At 39.4% G+C, this 27,879-nt stretch overlaps 1 protein-coding gene and 1 pseudogene across 4 annotated transcripts in view; both read right to left on the reverse strand.

The window, feature by feature from the left end:
* CEP83 (centrosomal protein 83) overlaps positions 1 to 27,879 on the reverse strand; it is a 137,985-nt gene that overhangs the window by 59,080 nt on the left and 51,026 nt on the right. For all 4 annotated transcript variants that reach the window (XR_015163559.1, XM_086399072.1, XM_086399073.1 and 1 more), the window contains 2 exons: positions 21,125 to 21,398; positions 20,564 to 20,714 (listed from right to left, as the gene is read on the reverse strand). Coding sequence is in view for 3 of the 4 variants with exons in the window: in XM_086399072.1 (XP_086255198.1) it covers positions 20,564 to 20,714; positions 21,125 to 21,297 (324 nt within the window). In the remaining variant the exon portion in view is untranslated. The remainder of the gene's footprint in view (positions 1 to 20,563; positions 20,715 to 21,124; positions 21,399 to 27,879) is intronic.
* Positions 22,134 to 22,270, reverse strand: LOC147371423 (U2 spliceosomal RNA; annotated as a pseudogene).

A 27,879-nucleotide genomic window follows, 5' to 3' on the forward strand; every position in this document is an offset into this window, starting at 1 on the left:
TAATTTTAATTGCCACAACAATCCAGGATATATTGAGTAGCTACATTATCATATCCCTTTTTATCAAAACACACAGAGTCAAACTTCATAAAGATTACAAAAACTCCAGAAAGTATATCTCTCCCCCCAAAAAGCTCAAATCTCAAGGGAAAAATAATTTATACATACAAATACCTAAAAATAGGCAATATAGTTTTAATGGACAGGTAAAGACAAATGAAAAACATATTTAGTATAGAAAGAATAGCATATCAAAGGAATGGGAAAACTAAAACTTAGGCAGAACACAAAATCAAAGAATGGATAAAATATTAGATTCCCTGGGGAGAAAAATGATCCTCAAAGGTGGCCTAAAGGCATTTTAGGTAGAACCACACTAAGCACTACAGGAAATTCAGAATCCTGGGACCCTGCGTCAATACTGGTAGTAATCTCCAGACTCTGTAAGAACCAAGACCATGCTGAAACGTTTTGTTAAACACCGCCCAGGTGAGGTGCATCCCGGCTGGAAACAAAAGGGAAAGGGTAGCCACAGAGTAGAAGATTCCTGAATACCAAGTTCATACTCTTATAACTTAGTATTTATTTAAAATTTTTTCTTTTTACTTAAAATGAATAAACATAATTACATAAATAAAAGAATTCAAACAAAATAGGAAAAATCTGTATTTTTCTCACTTCAGTCATCTAGCTTCCCTCTTAGAAAGCAACCAGTGTCAGTAACTTCCGTAGGCTTCTTCAGGCAGTCTATAGATGCATAAGCACATGTACTACTTTGCACCTTCTTTATTCATTGAAGGTTTTTGAGCTTAAGATTGGCATCACCATATGTACGTTTTAGGAAGAAGCAACATGGATCAAAAGTGCTGGTAGGAGAAAACTGGTGGCTATAGGAAGGAGAAGCAGTGAATGGGGCTAGAGAAACCAAAGAGAAAGTTCCTGTTACAATATGGTTTATGATGTCAAAAGACTAATTGAGTCCAAAGTGCAAGGGAATTGTTTCAGTTAGTTCAGTCACTCAGTCGTGTCAGACTCTATGTGACCCAATGGACTGCAGCATGCCAGGCCTCCCTGTTCATCATCAAATCCAGGAGTTTGCTCAAACTCATCCACTGAATCGGTGATGCCATCCAATCAACTTATCCTCTGTTGTCCCCTTCTCCTCCTGCCTTCAACCTTTCCCAGCATCAAGGACTTTTCCAATGAGTCAGTTCTTTGCATCAGGTGGCCAAAGTATTGGAGTTTCAGCTTCAGCATAAGTCTTTCCAATGAATATTCAGGACTGATTTCCTTTAGGATGGACTGGTTGGACCTCCTTGAAATCCAAGTGACTCTCAAGAGTGTTCTCCAACACCAGAGTTCAAAAGCATCAATTCTTTGGCGCTCAGCTTTCTTTATAGTCCAACTCTCATACCCATACATGACTACTGGAAAAACCACAGTTTTGACTAGATGGACCTTTGTTGTCAAAGTGATGTCTCTGCTTTATAATATGCTGCTCAAGTTGGTCATAACTTTTCTTCCAAGGAGCAAGCACCTTTTTAAATTTCATGGCTGCAGTCACCATCTGCAGTGATTGTGGAGCCCCAGAAAATAAAGTTTCTCACTGTGTCCGCATCTACTTGCCATGAAGTGATGGAACCAGATGCCACGATCTTCGTTTTCTGAATTTTGAGTTTTAAGGCAACTCTTTCACTCTTCCTCTTTCACTTTCATCAAGAGGCTCTTTAGTTCTTCTTTGCTTTCTGCCATAAGGGTAGTGTCATTTGCATATCTGAGATAACTGATATTTCTCCCAGAAATCTTGATTCCAGCTTGTGCTTCATCCAGTCCAGTGTTTCTCATGATATACTCTGCATACAAGTTAAATAAGCAGGGCCACAATATACAGCCTTGACTCCTTTCACGATTTGGAACCAGTCTGTTATTCCATGTCCACTTCTAACTGTTGCTTCTTGACCTGCATACAGATTTCACAAGAGGCAGGTCAGGTGGTCTGGTATTCCCAACTCTTGAAGAATTTTCCACAGTTTATTGTGATCCACACAGTCAAAGGCTTTGGCATAGTCAATAAAGCAGAAGTAGATGTTTTTCTGGAACTCTCTTGCTCTCAATGATCCAATGGATGCTGGCAATCTGATCTCTGGTTCCTCTGCCTTTTCTAAATCCAGCTTGAACATCTGAAAGTTCACGGTTCACGTATTGCTGAAGCCTGGCTTGGAGAATTTTGAGCATTACTTAACTAGTGTGTGAGATGAGTGCAGCTGTGCAGTAGTTCGAGCATTCTTTGGCATTGCCTTTCTTTGGGATTGGAATGAAAACTGATCTTTTCCAGTCCTGTGGCCACTCCTGAGTTTTCCAAATTTGCTGCCATATTGAGTGCAGCACTTTCACAGCATCATCTTTTAGCATTTCAAATAGCTCAACTGAAATTCCATCACCTCCACTAGCTTTGTTCACAGTGATGCTTCCTAAGGCCCGCTTCACTTCACATTCCAGGATGTCTGGCTCTAAGTGAGTGATCACACCATCGTGGTGATCTGGCTCATGAAGGTCTTTTTTGTACAGTTCTTCTGTGTATTCTTGCCACCTCTTCTTAATATCTTTTGCTTCTGTTAGATCCATAGCACTTCTGTCCTTTATTGTGGCCATCTTTGCCTAAAATGTTCCCTTGGTATCTCTAATTGTCTTGAGAGATCTCTAATCTTTCCCATTCTTTTGTTTTCTTCTATTTCTTTGCATTGGTCACTGAGGAAGGCTTTCTTCTCTCTCCTTGCTATTCCTTGGGACTCTGCATTCAAATGGATATATCTTTCCTTTTCTCCTTTGCCTTTCGCTTCTTTTCTTTTCACAGCTATTTGTAAGGCCTCCTCAGACAACCATTTTGTCTTTTTGCATTTCTTTTTCTTGGGAATGGTCTTGATCCCTGTCTCCTGTACAGTGTCATGAACCTCCGTCCATAGTTCTCAGGCCCTCTGTCTATCAGATCTAATGCCTTGAATCTATTTGTCACTTCCACTGTATAATAGTAAGGGATCTGATTTAGGTCATACCCAAATGGTCTTTCCCTATGTTCTTCAATTTAAGTCTGAATTTAGCAATAGGGAGTTCCTGATCTGAGCCACAGTCAGCTCCCGGTCTTGTTTTTGCTGACTGTATAGAGCTTCTCCACTTTGGCTGCGAAGAATATAATCAATCTGATTTCGGTATTGACCATCTGGTGATGTCCATGTGTAGAGTCTTCTCTTGTGTTGTTGGAAATTAGCCTTTGCCCTGCTTCATTCTGTACCCCAAGGCCAAATTTGCCTGTTACTCCAGGTATCTCTTGACTTCCTACTTTTACATTCCAGTCCCCTATAATGAAAAGGACATCTTTTTGGGGGTATTAGTTGTAGAATGTCTTGTAGGTCTTCACAGAACCATTCAACTTCAGCTTCTTCAGCATTACTGATCTGGGGCACAGATTTGGATTACTGTGATACTGAATGGTTTGCCTTGGAAACGAACAGAGATCATTCTGTCATTTTTGAGGCTGCATCCAAGTACTGCATTTTGGACTCTTTTGTTGACTATGATGACTACTCCATTTCTTCTAAGGGATTCTTGCCCACAGTCATAGATATAATGGTCATCTGAGTTAAATCCACCCATTCCAGTCCATTTTAGTTCACTGAGTCCTAAAATGTCGACCTTTACTCTTGCCATCTCCTGTTTGACCACTTCCAATTTGCCTTGATTCATGGACCTAACATTCCAGGTTCCTATGCAATATTGCCCTTTACAGGAGTGGAGCTTGCTTCCATCATCAGTCACATCCACAACTGGGTGTTGTTTTTGCCTTGACTCTATCTCTTCATTCTTTCTGGAGTTATTTCTCCACTGATCTCCAGTAGCATATTGGATACCTATTGACCTGGGGGTTCATCTTTCAGTGTCCTATCTTCTTGCCTTTTCAAACTGTTCATGGGGTTCTTAAGGCAAGAATACTGAAGTGGTTTGCCATTCCCTTCTTCAGTGGACCACATTTTGTCAGAACTCCCCACCATGTCCTGTCCGTCTTGGATGGGAGGCCCTAAACAGCATGGCTCAGAGTTTCATTGAGTTAGACAAGGCTGTGGTCCATGTGATCAGATTGGTTAGTTTTCTGTGGTTGTGGTTTTCAGTCTGTCTGCCCTCTGATGGAGAAGGATAAGAGGCTTATGGAAGCTTCCTGATGGGAGAGACTGACTGAGGGGGAAACTGGGTCTTATTCTGATAGGCGGGGCCATGCTCAGTATATCTTTAATCCAATTTTCTATTGATGGGTGGAACTGTGTTCTCTCCCTGTTATTTATCTGGGGCCAAACTATGGTGGAGGTAATGAAGATAATGGCGACCTCCTTCAAAAGGTCCCATGCATGCACTGCTACACTCAGTGCCCCCAACCCTGTAGCAGGCTGCTGCCAACCCACGCCTCTGCCAGAGACTCCTGGACACTCACAGGTAAGTCTGGGTCAGTCTCTTGTGGGGTCACTGCTCCTTTCTCCTGGGTCCTGGTGCACACAAGGTTCTGTTTGTGCCCTCCAAGAGTTTCGCAATCCTGTGTAAGTTCTGGAGGCTCTATGGTGGGGTTAATGGCGACCTCCTTCAAGGGCGCTTATGCCATACCAAGGTCTGCTGCACCCAGAGACCCTGCCCCTGCAGCAGTCCACTGCTGACCTGGACCTCTGCAGGAGACACTGAAACACAGTTCTGTCTCAGTCTCTGTGGAGTCTCTGGGTCCTGGGGTCTGTTTGAGCCCTCTGAACATCTCTGGCAGGTATGAGGTTTGTTTCTAAATGCAATTTCGCCCCTCCTAACATCTTGCTGTCGGAGAAGGCAACGGCAACCCACTCCAGTACTCTTGCCTGGAAAATCCCATGGACGGAGAAGTCTGATAGGCTGCAGTTCATGGGGTCGCGAAGAGTTGGGCACGACTGAGCGACTTCACTTTCGCTTTACACTTTCATGCATTGGAGAAGGAAATGGCAACCCACTCCAGTATTCTTGCCTGGAGAATCCCAGGGACAGAGGAGCCTAGTGGGCTGCCGTCTATAGGGTTGCACAGAGTTGGACACAACTGAAGCGACTTAGCAGCAGAAGCAGCAGCAACATCTTGCTGTACGGCTGGGCAAAAAGGTCATTCAGGTTTTTCTGTAAGCTGTAACAGAAAAACTCAAATGAACTTTTTGGCCAGCCCCATAATTTAAAAAGAATATGTAAATTTTATTTGGATCCTTTTTCAAACAAACCAACGTTAAAAACAACAAGAAAGCAAAACTGTGAGAATATTAGGAATATCTTAAAGAAAACATAACATTAAAAGGTTCTAAGAAATAAGTACTTTTAGGTATGGAAACAGTATTGTGGCTACTCCTCTGAGGAACTGCTCAGGTATATAATAGAGATAATGTACTAACATATCTAGGGTTGAGATGATATGATTAGGTTCAAAATAATTCAGGGGGTTTGAGAGAGAGAGGAAAAATGTTAGAAGATAAGACAATACTGGCTCCGAGAGGGTAATTACAGATGCTTACATCTGTTATTGGTGATGGGTACATGGGGATGCATCATCCCACTCTCTATATTTTTGTAGTTGCTTCAGATTTCTATAATTAAAAGTTAATTAAAACGAAAGTCCTTTCACTTCCAGCAGATGGAATAGAGACCAACTTTACTCCCTTGTCTGAAACAAATAAAAGACTGAACAAAAATCAAACAATGGTTTTCAAGATGCTGGACATGACGAAGCAACAAATATTCCTAAGAGAGAAAACACAGAAGCTGAGCTTTGCTAAAAGCTTCCAGGCTGTGACAAAGGAAGGTCTGAGGGACCCCAACTTAAGGAGACAGAACCAAGACTCCAGGCGGACTAGTGTAGCTAGAGTCAAAGACTGAGTAACAGAGAAGAGGGTAGCAGGGAAAGAAAATGATGGAGCTCTGCAAAATGACCCTCTCGACTCATTCAGTATTGATCAGGACATGCACGTAAGGAAAATACCTAAGGTCAGGAAGAAATTCACCTGAAAGGATTAGAAGAATGAGTACTCAGAGCTCATGTAGAGTTCCCTTTCCCAGAAGCCACACTTAAAACTTCATTTCACAGAGATATGAGTAGAGTACTCAGAAGAGTCTCAGCAGTGAGAAGTAATTAGCACTAAACACTAAACTTCTCTCACCTAACAAATCTTAAGGGCAAGACCCAGAATGACAAAACTGTTTCCAAAGCACTGTGTCCCAAAACAAAGATCAAGAATATTTACCAGAATACAAAAATATCCAGCATTCAACAAAATAAAATTCATAATGTCTAGCAACCAATAAATATTTACCAGGCAAAAAGACCTAAGAATAAATTTTACCAAGGAGGTGAAAAACCTGTACACTGAAAACCGTAAGGCACGGATGAGAAAAACTGAAGATACTAAAAAACGGAAAGATATTTCATGCTCATGGATTGAAATAATAGTTAAAATATGCATACTACCCAATCTACAGATTCAGTGATTACCCAATCTACAGATTCAGTGCAACCCTTACAAAATTCTAATGGCAGATTTCACAGAACTACATTAATTGTTAAGTTTGTATGGAACCATGAAAGACTCTAAATAGCCAAAACAACCTTGAGAAATAAGAACAAAGCCAGAGGTATCATATTCTCTGGTTTCAAACTATACTACAAAGCTACAGTAATTAAAACAGTATGGTACTTGCACAAAAACAGATATGTGAGTCAACGGAACAGAACATAGAGAGCTCAGAAATAAACTCATGTATATATGGATAATTAACTTATAACAAAGGAAGAAAGAAACACAATGGAGAAAGGATAGTCTCTTTAATAAACCATACTGGGAAAACTAGACTGCCACATGCAACAGAATAAAACCAGACCACTATCTTATACCATACACAAATTAACTCAAAATAGTTTAAAGATGTGAATTCAAGACTGGAAACAACATACAAGTGGCCAACAGGTACATATAAGATACTTAACATCACTAATTATCAGGAAAATGCAAGCAAAAACCACAATGAGATATCATCTCATACCTGTAAGTAATGGTGATTATCAAAAGAACAACAAATAATGAGTGTCGGTGAGTATGTGGAGCAGAGACTCTGTTAAACTATTAGTGAGAATGTAAACTCGTGCAGCAATTATGGAAAACAGCAGAGAGGTTTCTTTAAAAAATTAAAAACAATTCCACTTCTGGGTATTTAAAGAAAAAGCACTAATTCAAAAAGGCATATGAACTTTTATGTTCATTGCAACATTATTTACAATAGCCAAAATATGCAAACAACCTAAGTGTCTACTGATAGATATAAGGATAAAAAGAACATGAGATACACACACACACACACACACACATACACACACACAGAATACTTCTCAGCCATAAAGAATGAAATCCTGCCATTTATAACATGGTTGGACCTTGAGGGTATGATGCTAAGTGAAGTAAGTTAGACAAAGTGAGACAAACACCATATGATTTGATTCATATGTGGAATCGAAACACAAACACATGCACATACCAATGGATAAACAAAACAAAAAACTAACAGAGTCAAAGAACAGATTACTAGTTACCAGAAAAGAAGGGTGTTGGGAGATGGGTGACTTGGATGAAGGGCATCAACTGTATGGTGATGAATGGTAACTAGACTTGTTGGGGGGTAATAACTTTGTAGTACAAACAGATGTTGAACCATAATGCTGTATATGTGGAACTTAAATACAAATAAAAAATATTTTTTAATTTATCAGACATGTAAAGAAGCCTGAAAAAAATACTAGGTTGGTGCAATAGTAATTGTGGTTTGGACCCCAAATTTTAAATCAGTATAACAAGGCACAAACACATCTTTATTAATCAAAATAGGAACCATTACAATCAACATACTTTTGCCAACAAGAAATACATTTATTCCTGCAGCAAAAAAAAAAAATCAGTGCTTCAGGATTCGATGAACTTTTGGAAAGCATTTTCTGTGTCCTGCTGGTTGTGGAAGCATTTTCCCTGCAAAAATTTGTCAAGATGCTCAAAGAAGTGGTAGTCAGTTGGCAAGAGGTCAGGTGAATGTAGTATAGATGAGGCAAGATTTAGTAGCCCAGGTTGTTCAACTTTTAAAGTACTGGTTGTACAACATGTGATTGGGCACTGTCACAGAGAAGAGCTGGGCCCTTTCTGTTGACCAATGCTGGCTGCAGGCACCGCAGTTTTTGGTGCATCTCAACAACTTGCTCAGCATACTTCTCAGATGTAATGGTTTTGCTGTAGTGAATCAGACCAGCAGCAGACCACTAAACAGTGACCATGACCCTTTTATTGGTGCAAGTTTGGCTTTGGAAAGGACTTTAGAGCTTCTTCTCAGTCCAACTGCTGAGCTGGTTGTCACCAACTGTTGTATACAATCCAGTTTTCATTGCACGTCACAATCTGATCAAGAAATAGTTCACTGCTGTGTAGAACAAGAGAAGATGACACTTCAAGACAATTTTTTTGATTTGCGGTCAGCTCATGAGGCATCCACTTACCAAGCTTTTTCACCTTTCCAATCTGCTTCAAATGCCAAACGACCAAAGAATGGTCGACGCTAAGTTCTCAGGCAACTTCTCATGTAGTTGTAAGAGGATCAGCTTGGATGATTCTCTCATCTGGCTGTTGGTCAACTTCCAATGGCCAACCACTACTCTCCTTATTTACAAGAGGCTAATTATCTTTGCAAAACTTCTTGAATCACTGCTTCACTGCAAGTCCATTAGCAGTTCCTGGGCCAAATGTGTTGTTGATGTTGTGAGCTGTCTCCGCTGCTTATGACCCATTTTGAACTTGAATAAGAAAATGACTGGAATTTGTTTTTGTCTAACATTATTTCCATAGTCTAAAATACATATAAACAGCAAGCAATAATTCATTAAAATAAACATTAAGCAAGAAATGCACAATAATGTATAACATAACCACATTTAAGAATGTACTCCAATATCAAACAGCAAATCCAACAATGCAAAACCATGATTACTTTTGCACCAATCTAATAATACCTACAATAGGAAAAGAAAGCCAATCAAAAACAACCCAAAGTGATAGAGATCTTAACATTAGCAAAGACATTAAAATAGTTATTATAACTGAATTCCACATAAAGTTACAATAAAGAATAAACATGTCAAGGAAAACATGAAAAAGATGAAAATTGGACTTCAGGATAAAAACTACAATTTCTGGGATGCAAAATGCACTATGAAATTACTAGCAGATTAGACACTGCAGGAAAAAAGATCAGAGAACTTGAAAGACATGAAAACAGAAACTATCCAAAATGAAAGAGAGAGACAAGAAAGATGAAAGATAAAGACATCAGTAATTATGGGAGAACTTTAAGAGGCCTAAAAGCAGTTCACAAAGGAAATCAAATACGAGGCAGAAAAAAATATTTCAAAAAGCAGTATCCAAAATTTTTCTAAATTTGATGAAAACTATAAACTCACAGACCCAAGAAGCTCAATATACCTTGGTACCAGAAACATGAAGAAATGTCCAATGGGAAGTCAACCAAATTACTGAAAAGCAGCAAAAAAGAAAAACGTTTAAGAGCTGACAAGAAAAAAAGATGTATTAGATAAACAGAACAAAGATAAAAATGACAACAAATGTCTTAGGTGACACTTAAGTGAAAAGACAGAAGAGCAACATGTTAAAGTATTAAGGGAAAAAACTGTCAACCCAGAATTCAAAACTCAACAGAAGTATCTTTAAACATCATTTCTTTTATATATATTTAAAAGTTGAGGACTTCCCTGGTGGTGCAATGCATACGAATCTGCTTGCCAAGGCAAGGGACACGGGTTCAAGTCCTGTTCCAGGAAGATTCCACATGCCTTGAAGCAACTAAGCCCATGCATTACAAATACTGAGCCTGAGGTCTAGAGCCCACAGGCCACAACTACTGAGCCCTACGTGCCCGTAGCCTGTGCTCCACAACAAGAGAAGCCACAAAAATGAGAAGCCACCACAATGAGAAGTCCAAGCACTGCGACCAAAAGTCAGCCCTGCTCTCTGCAAACAGACAAAGCCTGCACCAAGCAATGAAAAGTCACTGCAGTCAAATAAATAATAAAACCTGAAAAAATTCTCACCAGTATTTCTGCATTATATGAAATTTTTAAGTCCTTAAGATGTCAAAAACAACACCCAGTTGTGCATGTGACTGGTAATGGAAATAAAGTCCAATGCTGTAAAGGGCAATACTGCATAGGAACCTGGAATGTTAGGTCCATGAATCAAGGCAAATTGGAAGTGGTCAAACAGGAGATGGCAAGAGTGAACATCGACATTTTAGGACTCAGTGAACTAAGATGGACTGGAATGGGTGAATTTAACTCAGACGACCATTGTATCTACTACTGTGGGCAAGAATCCCTTAGACGATTTAAATGGAGTAGTCATCATAGTCAACAAAAGAGTCCAAAATGCAGTTCTTGGATGCAATCTCAAAAACAACAGAATGATCTCTGTTCATTTCCAAGGCAAACCATTCAATATCACAGTAATCCAGGTTTATGCCCCGACCAGTAATGCTGAAGAAGCTGAAGTTAAACCATTCTATGAAGACATTCCAGACATTCTACAACTAATACCCAAAAGAAGATATCCTTTTCACTATAGGGGACTAGAATGCAAAAGTAGGAAGTCAGGAGATACCTGGAGAAACAGGCAAATTTGGCTTGGGGTACAGAATGAAGCAGGGCAAAGGCTAATAGGGTTTTGCCAAGAGAATGCACTGGTCATAGCAAACACCTTTTTCCAACAACACAAGAGAAGACTCGACACATGGACATCACCAGATGGTCAATACTGAAATCAGATTGATTATATTCTTCATAGCCGAAGTGAAGAAGCTCTATTCAGTCAGCAAAAACAAGATGAGGAGCTGACTGTGGCTCAGATCATGAACTCCCTATTGCCAAATTCAGACTTAAATTGAAGAACATAGGGAAAACCACTAGACCATTCGGGTATGACCTAAATCAAATCCCTTACGATTATACAGTGGAAGTGACAAATAGATTCAAAGGATTAGATCCGATAGACAGAGGGCCTGAGAACTATGGACGGAGGTTCGTGACACTGTACAGGAGACAGGGATCAAGACCATTCCCAAGAAAAAGAAATGCAAAAAGGCAAAATGGTTGTCTGAGGAGGCCTTACAAATAGCTGTGAAAAGAAAAGAAGCGAAAGGCAAAGGAGAAAAGGAAAGATATATCCATTTGAATGCAGAGTCCCAAGGAATAGCAAGGAGAGAGAAGAAAGCCTTCCTCAGTGACCAATGCAAAGAAATAGAGAAAAACAACAGAATGGGAAGACTAGACATCTCTTCAAGACAATTAGAGATACCAAGGGAACATTTCATGCAAAGATGGGCTCAATAAAGGACAGTAATGGTATGGACCTAACAGAAGCAAAAGGTATTAAGAAAAAGTGACAAGAATACATGGAAGAACCGTACAAAAAAGACCTTCATGAGCCAGATCACCACGATGGTGTGATCACTCACCTAGAGGCAGACATCCTGGAATGTGAAGTGAAGCGGGCCTTAGGAAGCATCACTGTGAACAAAGCTAGTGGAGGTGATGGAATTTCAGTTGAACTATTTGAAATGCTAAAAGATGATGCTGTGAAAGTGCTGCACTCAATATGGCAGCAAATTTGGAAAACTCAGGAGTGGCCACAGGACTGGAAAAGATCAGTTTTCATTCCAATCCCAAAGAAAGGCAATGCCAAAGAATGCTCGAACTACTGCACAGCTGCACTCATCTCACACACTAGTTAAGTAATGCTCAAAATTCTCCAAGCCAGGCTTCAACAGTACGTGAACCGTGAACTTTCAGATGTTCAAGCTGGATTTAGAAAAGGCAGAGGAACCAGAGATCAAATTGCCAGCATCTGCTGGATCATCAAAAAAGCAGGAGAGTTCCAGAAAAGCACATACTTCTGCTTTTATGCCAAAGCCTTTGACTGTGTGGATCACGACAAACTGAAAAATTCTTCAAGAGATGGGAATACCAGACCACCTGATCTGTCTCCTGAGAAACTTGTATGTAGTTCAAGAAGCAACAGTTAAAACAAGACACGGAACAACAGACTGTTTCCAAATAGGGAAAGGATTACGTCAAGACTGTGTATTGTTGCCCTTATTTAACTTATATGCGGAGTACATCTTACAAAATGCTGGGCTGGATGAAGCACAAACTGGAATCAAGATTGCTGGGAAAAATATCAATTAGCTCAGATATGTAGATGACACCACCCTTACAGCAGAAAGCGAAGTGGAACTAAAGATCCTCTTGATAAAAGTCAGAGGAGAGTGAAAAAGCTGGCTTATAACTCAATGTTCAACAAACTAAGATCATGGCATCTGGTTCTATCACTTCATGGTGAAAAGATGGGGGGAAAATGGAAACCTTGAGAGAGACTTTATTTTCCTGGGCTCCACAATCACTGCAGATGGTCACTGCAGCCATGAAATTAGAAGACGCTTGCTTCTTGGAAGAAAAGTTATGAGTAACCTAGACAGCGTATTAAAAAGCAGAGACATTACTTTGCTGACAAAGGCCCATCTTGTCAAAGCTATGGTTTTTCCAATAGTCATGTACGGATGTGAGAGTTGGACCATAAAGAAGGCTGAGCACCGAAGACTTGATGCTTTTGAACTGTGGTGTTGGAGAAGAGTCTTGAGAGTCCCTTGGACTGCTAGGAGATCAAACCAGTCAATATTAAAAGAAATCAACCTGAATATTCATTGGAGGGACTGATGCTAAAGCTGAAGCTCCAATACTTTGACCACCTGATGCGAAGAGCAAACTCACTGGAAAAGACCCTGATGCTGGGAAAGATTGAAGTTTGTGAGGAGAAAGGGATGACAGAGGATGAGATGGTTGGTTGGCATCACTGACTCAAGGGACTTGAGTTTGAACAAGCTCCAGCAGATGGTGAATGACAAGGAAGCCTGGAGTTGCCGCAGTCCATGGCACAGCAGAGTCGGACATAACTGAGCAGCTACACAATAACAACGCCCATCAGATTTCAAATTAGTAGGTATTAGTTGTGATATTTTCCTGCAATCACTCAATAGCACCAACTGTTTATTTCTGTTTATCTAGTGCTTGTTACAGTAAGGTTTTATTAATACTCGAGGCATGGGTTGATAGAGTCAAAAGCCATCATTTGATGCCAGCGTCATCAAATTCATGGGTTCCTTTGACAGCAGTGTTTGTTGTTCAGTATTTTCTTGAAATCTTCCACTGTCGGGAAAACCACCACTTTAGCCTCCACAATGCTTACTGTTTCATTCCTTGGTGTAGTATTTAGATTTAAAAACCTCAGAAACATGAGTTGAAGAGGGAAATAAAACTTGAACCTTTACAATTGTTAGATTAATTTGTTTTGCAAAGATTGAGTGCTACATGAATGCAATCTGTGGGCACTAAACCAAAGGTATTCAAATTACTGTTTTCAGACATTGAAAATGTAATTATTCTGTTTCTTGAAGGTAACATATAGACATGCTTATTTGTAACAAGCACATACAAAATACCCTAAAATGACTGGATTAGCTATATTACTATCAGATAGAATAGACTTCAAGACAAAGATTATTACTAAAGACAAAAAGAATATTTTTATAACCCCAAAAGGGTCATTTCATCAGGAAGGTGATGAACTTCAGCAAATAGTTAGATTTTTATGCCTTCATTTTCATGTGATAAAGATTTTAGAAAAGGCAGAGGAACCAAAGATCAAATTGCCAATATCCGCTGGATCATGCAAAAAGCAAGAGAGTTCCAGAAAAATATCTATTTCTGCTTTATTGACTATGCCAAAGCCTTTGACTGTGTGGATCACAATAAACTGTGGAAAATTCTGAAAGAGATGGGAATACCAGACCACCTGACCTGCCTCTTGAGAAACCTGTATGCAGGTCAGGAAGCAACAGTTCAAACTGGACATGGAACAACAGATGGGTTCCAAATAAGAAAAGGAGTACGTCAAGGCTGTATGTTGTCACCCTGCTTATTTAACTTCTATGCAGAGTACATCATGAGAAACGCTGGGCTGGAGGAAGCACAAGCTGGAATCAAGATTGCCGGGAGAAATATCAATAACCTCAGATATGCAGATGACACCACCCTTATGGCAGAAAGTGAAGAGGAACTCAAAAGCCTCTTGATGAAAGTGAAAGTGGAGAATAAAAAGTTGGCTTAAAGCTCGACATTCAGAAAACAAGATCATGGCATCTGGTCCCATCATTTCATGGGAAATAGATGGGGAAACAGTGGAAACAGTGTCAGACTTTATTTTTTGGGGCTCCAAAATCACTGCAGATGGTGACTGCAGCCATGAAATTAAAAGACGCTTACTCCCTGGAAGTAAAGTTATGATCAACCTAGATAGCATATTCAAAAGCAAAGACGTTACTTCGCCAACAAAGGTCCGCCTAGTCAAGGCTATGGTTTTTCCAGTGGTCATGTATGGATGTGAGAGTTGGACTGTGAAGAAAGCTGAGCGCTGAAGAACTGATGCTTTTGAACTGTGGTGTTGGAGAAGACTCTTGAGAGTCCCTTGGACTGCAAGGAGATCCAACCAGTCCATTCTAAAGGAGATCGGTCCTGGGTATTCTTTGGAAGGAATGATGCTAAAGCTGAAACTCCAGTACTTTGGCCACCTCATGTGAAGAGCTGACTCATTGGAAAAGACCCTGATGCTGGGAGGGATTGGAGGCAGGAGGAGAAGGGGACGACAGAGGATGAGATGGCTGGATGGCATCACCAACTCGATGGACGTATGACTGAACTCTGGGTGTTGGTGATGGACAGGGAGGCCTGGCGTGCTGCGATTCATGGGGTCACAAAGAGTCAGACAGGATTGAGTGACTGAACTGAACTCAAAGGGCATAAACATTGTTTTCTAACAGGGATTGTTCTGAGGACTGATGAGATAAAAATAACCTGTATATTTTTAGTATAGTGTCTGGCACATAGTAGATACTCATAAACGATGGCAATTTTTATTCTGTTTGAAAACAGAGTCCATGAGGGCAGGAATTGTTTTTAGTGTTTCTGTAGTGCTTAAGATGGTGCCTACTACGCATTTTTTATATGAATGACATGAATAAATAAATGAGCGAGTCAGAATTGTTCTATTCATGTATGTTGCACTTGTTGTTTCATAGGTACTGAGAGAGACAGAGTCTTAGTATCTTAGAGTTGATAGTCTAGTTCTCTTTCATATCTTCTGAGTTGTGTCCTCTCAAAAGATAAGTTGTAATTCCCAGTACCTCAGAATGTGACCTTATTTGGAAATAAGGAGTTTTGCAGATGAAAAGGTAATACTGAAGTATGATGGCCCATTAATCAAATATGACTGATGTCCTTATAAGACGAGGGTAGACAGAAACACGTGGGTGGGGAGTGGGGTGGGGCAGAGAGAATGTCCCATGATGACAGAAGTAGTGGTTGAAGTCCTGCAAGCTGCCAGGCAACGCCAAGAATTGTCAGCACATCAACAGAAGCTAGGATAGTATTCTTCCTACAGTTTCCAGAGGAAACATGGCCTAGCTGACAACTTGATTTTGGACTTCTGGCCTCCAGAACTGTGAGGCAGTAAATTTCAAAGCAGAATTCCTATTTCAAACGTCTATGACACAGGGCTCTTCATTCTGTGCTTCACTGCTCTCAGTGTTAGAGAACCTAGTGAACTTGTAAAGTGACCCACTTCCATTTATGGATTGGAGTATGTTAAGCATTTTCTTTCATATTGAAATGAAATCATCCTCCCTATAGCCTTCTGTTGTTTCTTGCAGTGTTCCTTGCCTATGTGTGTGTGATAAGTCGCTTCCTTCATGTCCAACTCTTTGCAACTCTATGAACTGTAACCCACCAGGCCCCCCTGACCAGTGGATTCTCCAGGCAGGAATACTGGAGTTGGTTGCCATGCCCTCCTCCACTGGATCTTCCCAAACCAAGGACTGAACATGCATCTCTTATGTCTCCTGCATTGGCAGGCAGGTTCTTTACCACTAGCGCCACCTATGTTCCTTGAAGTGAAGTGAAGTTGCTCAGTTGTGTCTGACTCTTTGTGACCCCATGGACTGAGCCCACCAGGCTCCTCCATCCATAGAATTTTCTAGGCAAGAGTATCGGAGTGGGTTGCCATTTACACAAAAAAACTCTACGTATTTCTCCACATGATAACTTCCCAAATGTTTGCTGATAAAATTTGTCTGGTAAAGTTTCTGTTTTTCAAGATAAACATATCTGGTTTTTGTGTGATATTTACCTGGCAAAAATAACTGAAAGAAACATCTATACATAAATACAATATTGAAGCAATTTAGCTATTTGCTTAATGGGTATTTGCAATCTGTACAAATTTGTGAGTTGAGTAAAGGTAAGTAAATTCAACAAAGTAAAATCACCAAGAAATACTTCAGTGAAGGTTTTATGAAAGATGATTATTTTAAAAATACACATGTATTATATTGTCTACTTGCAAAATGCCTTTTCTGATTTAAGGTTTATTATCTCTTTGGCTTCCATAGAAAAACAATATAAAAGACATTCATTTAAAGAATATTCTGGATCACTTGTGTAGTGGTAGTCATTGGGGATGAAAATAGTGCCTAGTTCATAGGATAATTTTAAAGGTACAGTGAGTCAATGCATAGAAATTGTTCATACAGTGCTTTGATGTCATGAGTGGTTAGAGGAAGTTAGCTATTACATTGTTATTATATAACATATTAACATGGAGAAGGCAATGGCACCCCACTCCAGTACTCTTGCCTGGAAAATCCCATGGATGGAGGAGCCTGGTGGGCTGCAGTCCATGGGGTTGCTAAGGGTCGGACACGACTGGATGACTTCACTTTCACTTTTCACTTTCATGCATTGGAGAAGGCAATGGCAACCTACTCTGGTGTTCTTGCCTGGAGAATCCCAGGGACGGGGGAGCCTGGTGGACTGCCGTCTATGGGGTCACACAGAGTCGGACACGACTGAAGCGACTTAGCAGCAGCAGCAGCAACATGTTAACAAAACCTTTTCTTAAAAAATGGGAGTCATTTTATGTATTTCTGATAATTACCGAACATATATATGCTTTCTTTGCACCTGGTAATGCAAACTGTGTAACCCATATGTTTCCCATATTATTTGGCTGCTACGAAGTTCAGAGCAAAATTTATTACTCAGTTTGTCATTAATTTCTTAAGAATCTCTGGTACAGCGATATTTGCCCCATTAAATCAGAGTATTCTTTGAAAAAACTGGTCTGTATAGCATTATAATATTTGATAGGACAAATGTTGGAGTGCTGAAGACTTGTTTTTATAGATTTAATGTAGGTAATGAAACATAGACGGTTATATGATGAAGCATTCTTTTAGGTTTGTTTTGAGACAAGTAGTAGCAGTAATTCCATTAAAAATCTAACACAGCATAATTTCCTCCTAATTTGGCATCAGTTTAACCCTCTAATTCTGTCTTTGGTGTATGTCGGCTTTGAGAAAGAGAGAGAAAGAATGAAGATAGTTGTTTTTTTTTAATGTGTCTACTTGTTAATAAGTTGCTTATGAAGTAGTCTTTAACCACAGTTAGAGACCTCATGAGACCAATTTCAGTGTTTTTTCCTTTGTGGAGACCTATTTTTCCATCAGTATTTTCCTGCCATCTTTAGTCCAGTTCCTCAGTTCTGTCCAACTCTTTGTGACCCCATGGACTGCAGCATGCCAAACCTCCTGTCCTATACCAACTTACTACACCAGAGCTTACTCAAATTCATGTCCATCGAGTTGGTGATGCCATCCAACCTTCTCATCCTCTGTCATCCCCTTCTCCTGCACTCACTCTTTCCCAGCATCAGGGTCTTTTCCAGTGAGTCAGTTCTTTGCATCAGGAGGCCAAAGTATTGGAGTTTCAGCTTCAGCATCAGTCCCTCCAATGAACACCCAGGACTGATCTCCTTTAGGATGGACTGGTTGGATCTTCTTGCAGTCCAAGGGACTCTCAAGAGTCTTCCCCAACACCACAATTCAAAAGCATCAATTCTTCAGTGCTCAGCTTTCTTTATGGTTCAACTCTCACATCCATACATGATTACCGGAAAAACCATAGTCTTGACTAGACGAACCTTTGTTGACAAAGTAATATCTCTGCTATTTAATTTGCTGTCTACATTACTCATAACTTTTCTTCCAAGGAGCAAGCGTCTTTCAATTTCATGGCTGCAATCACCACCTGCAGTGATTTTGGAGCCCAAAATAACAACGTCTGCCACTGTTTCTCCATCTGTTTTCCATGAAGTGACAGGACTGGATGCCATGATCTTTGTTTTCTGAATGTTGAGCTTTAAGCTAACTTTTTCACTCTCCTCTTTCACTTTCATCAAGAGGCTCTTTAGTTCCTCTTCACTTTCTGCCATAAGGGTGGTGTCATCTGCATATCTGAGGTTATTGATATTTCACCCAGCAATCCTGATTCCAGCTTGTGCTTCATCCAGCCCAGTGTTTATCATGATGTACTCTGCATAGAAGTTAAATAAGCAGGGTGACAATACACAGCCTTGACATACACCTTTTCCTATTTGGAACCAGTCTGTTGTTCCATGTCTTGTTCTACTGTTGCTTCCTGACCTGTATACAGATTTCGCAAGAGGCAGGCCAGGAGGTCTGGTATTCCCATCTCTTTCAGAATTTTCCACAGTTTATTGTGATCCACACAGTCAAAGGCTTTGGCATAGCCAATAAAATAGAAATAGATGTTTTTCTGGAGTTCTCTTGCTTTTTCTATGATCCCGCGGATGTTGGCAATTTGATCTATGGTTCCTCTGCCTTTTCTACATCCAGCTTGAACATCTGGAAGTTCACGGTTCACGTATTGCTGAAGCCTGGCTTGGAAAATTTTAGCATTACTTTGCTAGCGCGTCAGACTTCTCTCACTGCTGCGTTTTCCAAATCTGCTGACACAGTGAGTACAGCACTTTCACAGCATCATCTTTTAGGATTTAAAAACAGCTCAACTGGAACTCCATCACCGCCACTAGCTTTGTTCATAGTGATGCTTCCTAAGGCCCACTTGACTTCACTTTCCAGAATGTTTGGCTCTAGGTGAGTGATCACACTATCATGATTATCTGGGTCGTGAAGATCTTTTTTGTACAGTTCTTCTGTGTATTCTTGCCACCTCTTCTTAATATCTTCTGCTTCTGTTAAGTCCATACCATTTCTGTCCTTTATTGAGCCCATCTTTGCATGAAATGTTCCCTTGGGATCTCTAATTTTCTTGAAGAGATCTCTAGTCTTTCCCATTCTGTTGTTTTCCTCTATTTCTTTGCACTGATCACTGAGGAAGGCTTTCTTATCTGTCTCCATGCTATTCTTTGGAACTCTGCATTCAAATTAGTATCTTTCCTTTTCTCCTTTGCTTTACAATTGCTGTACAATGTCATAAACCTCTGTCCATAGTTCTTCAGGCACTCTATCAGATCTAACTCCTTGAATCTGCTTGTCACTTCCACTTGCATAATCCTAAGGGATCTGATTTAGGTCATACCTGAATAGTCTAGTGGTTTTCCCTACTTTCTTCAATTTAAGTCTGAATTTGGCAATAAGGAGTTCATGATCTGAGCACAGTCAGCTTCCGGTCTTATTTTTGCTAACTGTATAGAACTTCTCCATCTTTGGCTACAAAGAATATAATCACTCTGATTTCAGTATTGACCATTTGGTGATGTCCATGTGTAGAGTTGTCTCTTGTGTTATTGGAAGAGGGTGTTTGCTATGACCAGTGCATTCTCTTGGCAAAGCTCTTGTTAGCCTTTGCCCTGCTTCATTCTGTACTCCAAGGCCAAACTCACCTGTTACTCCAGGTATCTCTTGACTTCCTACTTTTGCATTCCTGTCCCCTAAGATGGAATTGATATCTCTTCTTGTCTAAGTAACAAGCATCAGATAAGCAGAAATAAACAGCTAGTGCTACTGAGCGATTACAGTAAGATATTGCAACTAATACCTACTAATTTAAAATGACAGGTAGCTTTGCTCTACTTTTTGAGCATATAGAAAATGAATAGTGTAAAAAAACGTCAAAAGAAACTGTAGTTAATACTTTAGTATCAACTATCTATTACTTGAGCAACTCCACAGAAATTCAGAAAATCTTTATTTTTAAAGTATGTTTAATTGTGAATTTTTATCAATTCAGACTGGCCTTTCCTCCAATTATTCTGAAGAGTAAGATATTATTTAAATCAGAACAGAAAATATAATTAAAATTTACATAAAACTTTTGTGGCTGAATTCTACAGAGTATTCTAAAGTATATGAAAGAATATTAAATTATACCACTGGAGATACAACAAAATACTCATTATGGATATAGAGAGAACTTACCAAATTTACCAAAATTACATCTGTATCTCCATTAAACATCTGACTAATTTATACTAATTTGAATATATTTTCTTACCTGCAGCTTCATCTCTTCTAAGTCTTTAGTTTTCTCTACTAATTCTCCTCGTACCTCTTCAAGCAGCAGCTGAAACTTTTCCTGGTGAGTTTGCTTTTCATTTAAAACACGCTTGAGTTCATTTTGTGACTTTATGTACTCATCCTGCAACCTAATTTTTAGAAAAAGAAGAATTTAAATGTATCCATTGCTTTTTAATTGTATTACCTTAAAGTCAACCAACACTACGGAACAAGATCAACATCATATATTCTATTTAAACTTCCAAATATTGCTTTACCAAGTGTCACTTAACTATTAACACTGTAATTTCTGAACACAACTTTACTTTGAAGGAAAAAAAATTTAGCCACTGAGATACATAAATTTTATATCCCACTTTCAAAATAAGACTTTAATAAATTTATAATCCACTTGATTTAAAGAACATTTACTGTATTCAAAAAGTTTTAAATGTATATTGTACATTATAACAAAATTACACTGTATGTTCCAGAGCAAATATTCAGACAAAATAAAAATTTTTAATCAAGCCTCTCACCTCCAAATTTAAATAATTACCTTGTGTGTTCAGCTTTCAGAGTCTGATAATTAGTTTTATGATGTTCACATCTTAATCGTTCATCAATTAACATTTTTTGGAGCTCAGATTGAGAATGTCTCAGTTCACTGTCTCCACCAGGAGGAAAAATGGTGGGAAAAGCGTCCATATTGGTAACTGAGTAGACAACCATGTAAAAATAAGTTCTGGCTTTCTTAATGTCTTAGTTTTCTTTCCAAGAGTATTTTCCACTTTCTTCTTGCTAAGACAGAATCTCAGGAGGTCAAATTATACCTGTAGAGAGACATACACTTAATGATCAGTGAACTTCTTCAGTGTTATATATTTTTATCACTTACTATTCTCCTTATCATTTCTATAACAAAATTCAATTTTCAGATTTTCAATTGTTCGTAAAACAAAATTCAAAAATAAAGTTGAATCATACCTTAAATTTTCTTTACTTCCATGCAGTTTCTGTGACCATCAAGGTCACATCTTCAAGTAGTAATAACCTAACTAGAAGTATTGATTCTGTCACTGTAAGTAGTCCTAGATTCACATATCACCAACATTTTCTAAAGCTACTGAGGTAAATTTCAAGGGTGGATTCTGGTACAAAATTCATACTCTGAAACCAGGGGAAAAGCCATTTGGATCTTGGTAAGTGACTAGTGAGAGTCACAGTCTTCACAAAGATAAGCTTGAACATGTAATTATGTCTATGATTAATGTTACAAAGGGTGTTTTACTTGACACAAGGTGACTGCGCTCGGGCAGCAGATTCAGAGGAGAAATCAGTTAACACGTAAATATTGATCATCTATGTATTATGCACTGTGCTAAGGACAGGAAACTCAATCACCAATTCAGGATTATGAAAGTAACTGAATGTGTGCTTTATCTAGAAGTAAAAAACTGACAACAGTGTTCTTACTGTAAATAAAAACAAAAATTTTAATCAAAATAATTCTGCTACTTTTAACTTCATTTATCTTTCTCAAGACTACTATATATATTTTTTTCCTATCTCCCTTAGTCATGGTGATTATGAATTACCTTTCCTTACTACAAGAGACAATCTTTAGCCTACACAAACAAACCATTCAATTACTGAGTCTTGCTTGATACTACACTTGATCTTAGCCAAAAGGCCGAGAAGCGATGAGAGTCTTGCTTGAAATACATCATTTCTGATAAATTAATGTGATGTCTACATATTACATAAGAAGACTTTTAAACTAAAAATGAGGTTGCTTTGGTTTCCTGCTTTGTCCATGCAGAATCTGCCTGCAACGTAGAAGACGAGTTCAATCCCTGGGGTTGGGAAGATACCCTGGAGAAGGAAATGGCAACCCATTCCAGTATTCTTGTGGGAAATCCCATGAACAGAGGAATCTGGCAGGCTATAGTTCACAGGGTCACAAAAAAGTCAGACATGACTTAGCAATGAAACAACAACAAAAGTCTTTCAAGGATGCTTTACTTCCTATTCTTAGGTTTAATGTGCACAAGGATTCGACCTTTGAAAATGCAGAGTTAACTGTTTGTAGCAGCTATCTCAATATTATCCTATTACGAGTATATATTTTACATTTGCCCTGGAATTTATAAAGTAGATCATAAAACTGGCATGTGATTTTGATTCTGCTCTTTGATCCAAATTAATTTTTAAGAGACAGAAGCATACAATAAACGTATCTCATATTTTCTATTAATATCACCAAAATGCATTATAAGGCTTTAATTTTAATTAGCCAAAAGCTTAAACTATATTAGAAAAATCAAAAGCTACCCTTTAGTCCTACTACTAGTGAAAGAAAGATTTCCAAACTGAGTTGTTGTTTTGTTTTTTGGTATTCCAGTTAACTTGACAGTAAGGTGTATACTCTCGCTGACCCCCTACCCAAAAATTAGAGTTAAGTCCTCACAGAAATAAAACTTTCCTCTTGGCAACTGAAATATTCACTAGAAGTACTTACTTTCTAGGAATTAACTAATTTTAGAAAATCCCATTCTCATTCACCACCACATTACCTCATCTCCAATTCTAGCTTCTATGCAAACATATGTATAATTGCCCTCTTATATTTTCCCAAACCAGGAGGATTTCTCTGCTCCAAGATGATGATTGCAAATTCATTACCTTTTTATATGTTTAAACTTTAGTGACTAATAAAGCTAGAATATACCAACACACATTACCAGTAAGTGCCACACTGAAACACATGATATACTTTCCCCTCGTACACTACGGGGCTATCCCAGGTGGCTCAGTGGTAAAGAATTTGCCTGCAAATCCGGGCGACACAGGAGAAATGGGTTCAATCCCTGGGTCAGGAAGATCCTCTGAAGAAGAAAATGGCAACTCACTCTAGTATTCTTGTCTGGATGATCCCATGGACAGAGGAGCCTGGCGTGCTGCAGTCCATGGGGTCACAAAGAGTCAGACACAACTGAGCAACTAAGCACACATGCATGCAACACAAGAAAATCACGGTGATTTCCACGTGTGGACACATGTTCACATGTGTGTGCGTGCACACACGCACAAATCTACACTAAGCTTTCTGGAAAGCTGTTATTTTTGTTCAGTGGCTAAGTCGTGTCTGACTCTTTGTGACCCCATGGACTGCAGAACATCAGGCTAACCTGTCCTTCACTGTCTCCCGGAGTTTGCTCAGATTCGTGTTCACTGAGTCGGTGATGCTATCTAACCATCTCATCCTCTTCTACCCTCTTCTTCTTTTATTTCAATCTTTCCCAGCATCAGGATCTTTTCCAATGAGTTGGCTCTCTGCATCAGGTGCCCAAATCTGCTTATCCCCTGCCCTATCTTATGAAAATAGCTGGATAAGTACCCAAATGTAATTACTATATAAGAATTTTCTCATTGACATTGTTTTTAATTAAAAAAAAGGAACAAATTAGAAATAAGCTAAACTTCCATAAATAAAGGAAGATATATCTACTGTATCATTGCAAAAGATAAGTTAGATCTGTCTCCACAGTATGGTGAAGAGTATGAATGACAGGTACACACACATGTTTACATACATATAAAGAGTCAATTAGTGGTACAGCAAGCTGAAAATAGTAATTTCTGGAGAAATAATAACTGGGAGACTCTCTGACAGGAAAACTTCTACTTTCAGTTTTATTGTTAAATTTTATTTTTAAAAATTACAAAATTTTTTTTTCAGGTAATGAACAATTCTATCATTATATTCAAATTACCTTAAACCAAATTCAACTACTTTGCTTTCACTCTACCTTCAACATCCTTACTTTCCAACTTTTGGTACTGATACCAGTATTATGCTACCATTCATCCAAACTTACAACCCCAAAGTATTCTCTGCTTTCTCACTCAAATTCCCATGCATAGAGAACAAATAATCTCTTTAAAATGCACTCCATTCTCTCCACTGCTTCTTGACTGCAAAAAGCCAGACTGTATCACCTTATAACTAGACTACTAGAGCTTTGTATTTATTGTCCCTGTTTCCAATATTTTCTCTCTAGTCTACCCACCAAAGCACTGCCAGATTAGCAGTCAGAAAATTTTATATCACTTCTCAGTTCAGTTGCTCAGTCGTGTCCGAATCTTTGCGACCCCATGAATCGCAGCACGCCAGGCCTCCCTGTCCATCACCGACTCCCAGAGTTCACTCAAACTCACGTCCATCGAGTCGGTGATGCCATCCAGCCATCTCATCCTCTGTCGTCCCCTTCTCCTCCTGCCCCCAATCCCTCCCAGCATCAGAGTCTTTTCCGGTGAGTTAACTCTTCACATGAGGTGGCCAAAGTACTGGAGTTTCAGCTTTACCATCATTCCTTCCAAAGAAATCCCAGGGCTGATCTCCTTCAGAATGGACTGCTTGGATTTCCTTGCAGTCCAAGGGACTCTCAAGAGTCTTCTCCAACACCACAGTTCAAAAGCATCAATTCTTCGGCACTCAGCTTTCTTCACAGTCCAACTCTCACATCCATACATGACCACTGGACAAACCACGGCCTTGACTAGACGGACCTTTCTCACTCTCACTCAAAAGCCCCTCTATATGAAACAAAATCAAAACACTCCGCTCTTTCAAAGCCTGGCACAATCAGCCCCAATCTACCTTGTGCAATCTCATTTCCTACCATCTGCCAAGAATATCCTACTCCAGCTAGTCCCTGAATAAACATGCACATAACACCTTTGTTCACAGTTTTTGTCTTACTTTGTGAACTCTATACTAATGGAAATAGACTCTAGTGAAGTCAAATGGACCTTAGAAAGCATCACTACGAACAAAGCTAGTAGAGGTGATAGAATTCCAGTTGAGCTATTCCAAGTCCTGAAAGATGATGCTGTGAAAGTGCTGCACTCAATATGCCAGCAAATTTGGAAAACTCAGCAGTGGCCACAGGACTGGAAAAGGGCAGTTTTCATTCCAATCCCAAAGAAAGGCAATGCCAAAGAATGCTCAAACTACCACACAATTGCACTCATCTCACACGCTAGTAAAGTAATGCTCAAAATTCTCCAAGCCAGGTTTCAGCAATATGTGAACCGTGAACTTCCTGATGTTCAAGCTGGTTTTCGAAAAGGCAGAGGAACCAGAGATCAAATTGCCAACATCCGCTGGATCATGGAAAAAGCAAGAGAGTTCCAGAAAAATATCTATTTCTGCTTTATTGACTATGCCAAAGCCTTTGACTGTGTGGATCACAATAAACTGTGGAAAATTCTGAAAGAGATGGGAATACCAGACCACCTGATCTGCCTCTTGAGAAATTAGTATGCAGGTCAGGAAGCAAGTTAGAACTGGACATGGAACAACAGACTGGTTCCAAATAGGAAAAGGAGTACATCAAGGCTGTATACTGTCATCCTGCTTATTTAACTTATATGCAGAGTACATCATGAGAAACGCTAGGCTGGAAGAAGCACGAGCTGTAATCAAGATTGCCGGGAGAAACATCAATAACCTCAGATATGCAGATGACACCACCCTTATGGCAGAAAGTGAAGAGGAACTCAAAAGCCTCTTGATGAAAGTGAAAGAGGAGAGTGAAAAAGTTGGGTTAAAGCTCAACATTCAGAAAACGAATCATGGAATCTGGTCCCATCACTTCATGGGAAATAGATGGGGAAACAGTGGAAACAGTGTCATTTTTCTGGGCTCCAAAATTTCTGGGCTCCAAAAACAGTTATTTTTCTGGGCTCCAAAATCACTGCAGATGGTGACTGCAGCCATGAAATTAAAAGACGCTTACTCCTTGGAAGGAAAGTTATGACCAACCTAGACAGCATATTCAAAAGCAGAGACATTACTTTGCCAACAAAGGTTCGTCTAGTCAAGGCCATGGTTTTTCCAGTGGTCATGTATGGATGTGAGAGTTGGGACTGTGAAGAAGGCTGAGTGCCAAAGAATTGATGCTTTTGAACTGTGGTGTTGGAGAAGACTCTGGAGAGTCCCTTGGACTGCAAGGAGATCCAACCAGTCCATTCTGAAGGAGATCAGCCCTGGGATTTCTTTGAAGGGAATGATGCTAAAGCTGAAACTCCAGTACTTTGGCCACCTCATGCAAAGAGTTGACTCATTGGAAAAGACTCTGAGGCTGGGAGGGATTGGGGGCAGGAGGAGAAGGGGACGACAGAGGATGAGATGGCTGGATGGCATCACTAACTCGATGGACGTGAGTCTCAGTGAACTCTGGGAGTTGGTGATGGACAGGGAGGCCTGGCGTGCTGCGATTCATGGGGTCGAAAAGAGTCGGACATGACTGAGTGACTGATCTGATCTGATCTGATGGATGATAATCACTAATGACTGTTCTCTATTTTTGTGATAATTGGATATATAGAGGCTTAAAAAGAGTAGTTACATATTGGAAAGGAATCCTTGACTCAAAGTTATGAGCTCCGGGGTTTCATTTGCTAATAGCCTTTTCCAGAATTTTCTCCTCTAGGAGTATTTAAGAATTACAGAAAACTCTCTGCCAGTTGGTGTGTATCTAACCAAGGGCAGAATGAATTTTATCTCTGCTTTCAAGTACTCTGCACATATATCCAGTTCTCCAGTTTAAAAGTAATCAACTTATCAATAATAATCTTGGAAACTATAGTATGGCAGCCCTCCGAACATATATCTAGTGTCATAGACAGAAAGGCCTCAAAAAACAATTCTTTCTCTGACCTTCAAATGTGGTTCCATCATTCTACATTCAAGGCTACAAAGAAAAAACTCTATTTTTTTTTACTAATTATATAAGTAGCTAAAAACAGAAAACCCTAACTCAGTTACTACATAACCTATCTCTTATAACAAGAAATCTGAAGATAGTTTTCTATTTCCAGTAATAGAGGATTAAGTAATTTGGATCAAGCCTTCTGCTAAGAAAAAGAAAAGTTGTATACACATTAAAAAAAAAATCGGCTTGAAGATACTGAAAAACAAGAGAATATTTACTGAGATGGAAACAGAGGAAGATACAGATGGAGAAAGATGAGACTGGCACTTGGGATCACCTTTCCCCTAGAGGCATCTGCATTCGAGAGAGGTACCTTGGAGACTGAAGGTGCTGGGACAGTCTTTAAATTCAAAGAAAAGACACCTATTAGATCAGCAAGGAGTAGAGAACCCTTGGTGAACACCCTTCATTTTGGATAGAGACTTTAAAGGCTTTGTCTTAGGAATAAGGGCAATTTAGAAGGCAGATATTAGACTAGACTCCAAATTGCTCTAAAAAATAAATACATGACACATCCACACATAAAAGGCCA

This window comes from Bos grunniens, chromosome 5, assembly GCF_055505025.1.
Source record: "Bos grunniens cultivar Pamir isolate PY7600 chromosome 5, Bosgru_T2T1.0, whole genome shotgun sequence".
NCBI classification, from domain to species: domain Eukaryota; kingdom Metazoa; phylum Chordata; class Mammalia; order Artiodactyla; family Bovidae; genus Bos; species Bos grunniens.